The sequence below is a fragment of the Dermacentor albipictus genome, chromosome 1 (genome assembly GCF_038994185.2).
Source record: "Dermacentor albipictus isolate Rhodes 1998 colony chromosome 1, USDA_Dalb.pri_finalv2, whole genome shotgun sequence".
NCBI classification, from domain to species: domain Eukaryota; kingdom Metazoa; phylum Arthropoda; class Arachnida; order Ixodida; family Ixodidae; genus Dermacentor; species Dermacentor albipictus.
The window spans coordinates 185,823,085-185,828,024 of NC_091821.1; the positions used below are offsets into that span (position 1 = coordinate 185,823,085).

Here is a 4,940-nt window from a genome sequence, read left to right on the forward strand (position 1 = left end):
GTACAGAGAAAAACATTTCTTTCATCTCGCAGGAAGAAGAACCGCGATACGATCTGTCTAATAAACAAGTGTGAGAGCCCAAGGCCCCCATTTCGAACTGTGCGAAAAAGATTTGTTCGACTGGATCGCTCCCAAGTGGAGTTCCAGATGAAGATGGCAAACACTCGATGCATTTTTTGAACGTTTACACGGGACATGAACATTACTTGCAGTATGTACCAAACTTTGGCAATCAAAAAAACATTGCAAGCTGAAGCACGTGCAAACACTGACAATCCCCGGCCCTGCCATCCTTTTATCTTTTCTTTCATTGATTCTATTTGTCCGGTCCACAACTGTGTCGAGTCCCGATAGCACTCAAGGGGCACTCCTAGGTACAGTGAAGGCACTGTAGTCCACTGCATACCGGCGCATTTTGTGGGTGTCGCGTCCCAGCTTCCATGCCATATCCCAACACTTTTTTCGAAGTTTATCTGGGCACCAGTGTACCTACAAAAGGATCTTGCAAGGCGGACAGCCTCGACCACGCTTCCCCTGTCTTCACAAAAGACGGCGACGTCATCTGCATAAGCTAGCATTTTAACTTCTGCGGCGTGCAGCCTAAAACCACGAATGTTTTCATCCTGTATGACTGCCATACAAAAGGGTTCGAGGTACAGGGCAAAAAGCAAAGGAGACAAGGGACAGCCTTGCCGTACAGACGAGCGGACTGGCACCCGCGAACTAAGACACTTATTAACTATAAGCTGCGTGTAACAGTCTTCATAAGCCATTTTAACGCCATCTACAATGACGCTCCCAACATTACAGTACTGCAGTATAGCGAAAAGCACCTCATGTGACACCCGGTCGAACGCCTTCGCAAGGTCTAGCTGCAACATGGCCACCCGACCCCCAATGGCATCACAACATTCGAGCACATTCCTTGCAATGTGGGTGTTCGTGAAAATGGTGCGGCCTTTAATGCCACACGTCTGGTGTGGCCCTACAAGCTGCTGAATCACGCTTTGAAATCGTCGAGCCAGTACTTTCATGAATATTTTGTAATCTGTGTTGGTCAGACTTATCGGTCTGTATGAACCTACTGAAAGGAGCTTTTCCCGGTCATCGGTTTTCGGAATTAATACTATGTGTGAAGTCCGGAATGAGGGTGGTACTTTTTTAAATTCATACGCCTCTGAGAGTAGTCGGTGCAATATACACGCAAACTCCTGACTGAATGCCTTGTAAAAAGCGGCGCCTAGGCCATCCGGCCCTGGCGATTTGCCTGATGGCAGTTCTTCCATCGCCCTTTCGATCTCGGATACAGCTATTGGTCTCTCAAGACTTTCTCTAACGTCGTCATCCAACCTTGGCATCTCGCTCATGAATTCACTCTCGAAGACCAGTCCAGAACGCGTCACATTGCCGAACAATTCGCGATAGTGCTCCACAAAAGCTTTCTCAATCGACGAAGCGTCTGACGTCACCTCGTTTTGAAGACGTATCTGTTGGATCTCATTTCTTGACGCGTGACGCTTTTCATCGCTCATTGCCCGTTTGTTTGGTATCTCACCCATCCATAGGCGTTCGCTTCTAGCGCGTATAACTGCTGCTTTGTATCGCTCTTCGTCGATAACTTCAAGCTCGCGTCTTACTTTCTTTACGTTTTCAGCTAATAGATCGTGACCCGCATTTTCTGCGCTTGACAGATATTCTAGCTGTCTTTGCAGCTCTCTTTGTTTCTGTAATTTATCGTGCTGAAGGCTGCTTCCTCTTTCTATTGCAATGAACTTAACTTGAATCTTAAATTCCTCCCATGTGGCAGTAAAATATTCATCCTCATTTGTCATCAACTCTGTTATCTTTTCCTTAACTCTTCGCACAAATGGTTCATCATCAAGCAGCTTTTCGTTGAATTTCCACATGTTCCAGTTGAATCGTGTTCTTTTAACTTTTTCCCCAATCGAGAAGCTTACCAAGCTATGGTCCGTGAACGATTGCGGTGCGACGTTATAACTATTACAAAGGGTGATCAAGACGTCAGAAACATACACTCTGTCCAGCCTTGCTCGGCTATTTCGCTGAATGTGCGTGTACTGCGGAATGATACCATCAGTGAGGACTAGGCCCACATCTTCTAAGTTGTGGTTTTCAATTGGTCTCCTCAAAAGGAGAGCACTTTTATCGCGAACCCTTTCCCTTTTTAGTCGGTCTTCCGGAGAACACACACAGTTAAAATCACCAAGAAATATGACCAAGCGATCACATTTTAGATATTGCTCGATAGATTCAAAAAACAAAATTCGATCATTCACATTGTTTGGCGCATAAACGCATACGAGCCGCCACAAATCGTGAGAAAAAGAAAAATCTACAATAAGCAAGCGGCCAGTTTCAGAAACAGTTACACTTTCTTCAATGATACCAGCACTCTTCCGTATTAACAACGCACATCCGCCTGATGTGCCATTCGCATGGCACACGCACACATTGTAATGCGCCGTGAAAGGCGTCACCATGCGATCGGTCTGCTCTTGGGTTTCTACCTTAGTTTCTTGTAAGGCAACTACATCGAGTTCCTTCTCCATACACAAGCGGCTAAGTTGATATTGCCTCCTTCGCGCTCCAAGGCCACGAACATTTAACGTGGCAACTCTCAGTGCTCTCTCTAGTTTCCCCGCCATTTATCTGCAAAAGCAAGCCGATCGCACGGTGCCGCTAAAGAACAAGCGATCCGGACACACTGTAGAAAAAAAATGCATGCATAACTTTTGCACTGAAAACCGCTCGATCCACACGCGTACCTTTAGAGCGTACGCGAAGCCCGATTCCAAAAAGGACGCCATGTCTTCACGTCGTTAGTCCGGGCGCCCCAGTAGGCGCCGGGTCCTACTTAGGCGGTTTTGCCGCCGGTCGTCTGTCCGGCGGGATGTTTGGCTTCAGGCGCACGGGCACACGACGACCCGCCTGCGCTTTTGGCGGCGGCTCGTCTTTGGCCCCGTTGTCAAGGTTGCCGTCCAGGTTGCCGTCCAGGTTGTCGGTCGAGTCCCTCGCTCTTTTCATAGCCGCATTGCTTGCACTCGATTCTTCGACGTCCATCAAGGAAGTTACCGGTCCGTGCTCCGTGGCGGTCTCCTCGGCAGCGGTGGATTTTGCGGCCGATTCTTCTTTGGCTCCTTCGTCGCATGCCCTTTGCACTGCATCTTTCGGGCCCGTAGGCAGCACATTTACCACCTTCTTGGAATTAGCCGCCGGCACAGAAGGTGTTGCGACTCTGTCCGCCGGTGGTACTAGCACGCGGGAAGCCTCATCAACGTCAGCCTCGTCCATTAACAGGTCAGCCACGTCCTCTCGGAGAGCAGGTCCTGCGACGGATGCGTAAGTCTTAAGACATTCCGTATCCTGGTGGCCGTAGCGACGGCGTACTGCACATCTCGGGACGCGGCAGTCACGTCGGACATGTCCGGTGTTTCGGCACTTCAGGCAAAGGGGTGCTCTGCCCGGTACCACAACTAGGGTCTGCTCACCAGCTACACGAAGTTGATGGGGCAGGTCTTCTATGGTCATACCCGTCTTCAGAACCAGGGACACCACCCGTGTCGACGATGCTTTATCTTGAACTCCTTGAACACGCCACTTTTCATGGAAAACGTCCGTGACCTTTCCGAACGGTAACAGGGCTGTCCGTATATCCTCGTCCGAGACGTTATGAAGCATCCAATGCAGCTTCAGCCGCACGGCCTGATTGGCTGGATCAACGACAATGCACCGATGTTCATTCACCTTGAGGTTCTTGGTGCTTGAAAGCCTTTTCACGCCTTCGTCGCTCTTGAAAGTAACCGCGCGCCCAAACGTGGCTCATCTGATACGCCCCTAGGGCGATGACATCAGCAAGTAGGCCTAAGCTAGCCAACGCATCTCGGAAATGTTCCACACGATACGGCCTGGCACGCACATCCGCATGCAGAAAAACTGTATTTAAAACTATCCGACCTGTCGGCTATTGAGGCACCAAAACTTGGTATTCCGGGTCTTCTGAGGCAAAACTCCTGGTACCGCGGCCCTGCTGGGCCGCTGAAGCCGCTCCTACGGAGCTCATGATCGGCACGTCCGCTCGCTAGCGCGGCAGAAAGCCGAATCCTCTCACGCCACGACCCCCGGCCGTCTGTGACTATCTTCGGCAGCGTCTTAAGTTTACCATAGTTGTTTATTTTCACTGTTGAACTAATCTCCTAGTTACAAGGCGAGAATTCAAAAGAAGAATCCTGGTTGTCTTCGTATATCGTCGTTGTACGCATTGTCCTATCGCGCAAAAAAAAAAAAAGGGTGCTAGGTCCGAACGTATCGACTGGGCTGCCCCAAGTGGCCGCATTCACAGGTGCTATCCCACTACTGCTGAGCGCGGGAGCTTTTGCCTGCTGCGTTTCCGCCCTGGGCCGGTTCGCTCCTCCTTAGGCGACCTGACCACCACCGAGCTCCCCTGGGGTCGCCATATCGACGCCCAGCTTAGCGCGGACACCCGATCGACATGGGCCAAACACGGGGCAGAGTTCCCAGTCTCAACCCGTCCTCTAGCACCGGCCTCCGAGCAGCTGGATTACAAGGGCACGCCACGACCCCCGGCCGTCTGTGACTATCTTCGGCAGCGTCTTAAGTTTACCAGAGTTGTTTATTTTCACTGCTGAACTAATCTGAAAGTTACAAGGCGGGAATTAAAAAGAAGAATCATGGTTGTCTTCGTATATCGTCGTTGCACGCATTGTCCTATCGCGCCACAAAAAAAAAAAAAAAAAGGGTGCTAGGTCCGAACGTATCGACTGGGCTGCCCCAAGTGGCCGCATTCACAGGTGCTATCCCACTACTGCTGAACGCGGGAGCTTTTGCCTGCTGCGTTTCCGCCCTGGGCCGGTTCGCTCCTCCTTAGGCGACCTGACCACCACCGAGCTCCCCTGGGGTCG

The 4,940-nt window shown here is 50.7% G+C and overlaps 1 protein-coding gene across 1 annotated transcript; it reads right to left on the minus strand.

The window, feature by feature from the left end:
• Positions 1–2,329: 2,329 nt before the first annotated feature.
• LOC135921940 (uncharacterized) lies at positions 2,330–4,136 on the minus strand. Its single transcript, XM_065456359.2, has 2 exons — positions 3,510–4,136; positions 2,330–3,347 (listed from the first exon to the last, which is right to left on the minus strand). Exons 1-2 carry the CDS (start codon positions 3,697–3,699, stop codon positions 2,872–2,874), a joined length of 666 nt encoding a protein of 221 aa, XP_065312431.1. The 5' UTR covers positions 3,700–4,136; the 3' UTR covers positions 2,330–2,871.
• Between the last annotated feature and the right edge of the window lie 804 nt (positions 4,137–4,940).

Excerpts from the sequence above, each read along its gene's own strand:
- LOC135921940 (XM_065456359.2), bottom strand. The coding sequence starts at position 3,699 with ATGCTTCATAACGTCTCGGACGAGGATATACGGACAGCCCTGTTACCG. Across the intron at positions 3,348-3,509 it reads CCATCAACTTCGTGTAGCTG|GACCTGCTCTCCGAGAGGAC; the intron begins GTGAGCAGACCC and ends CATCCGTCGCAG.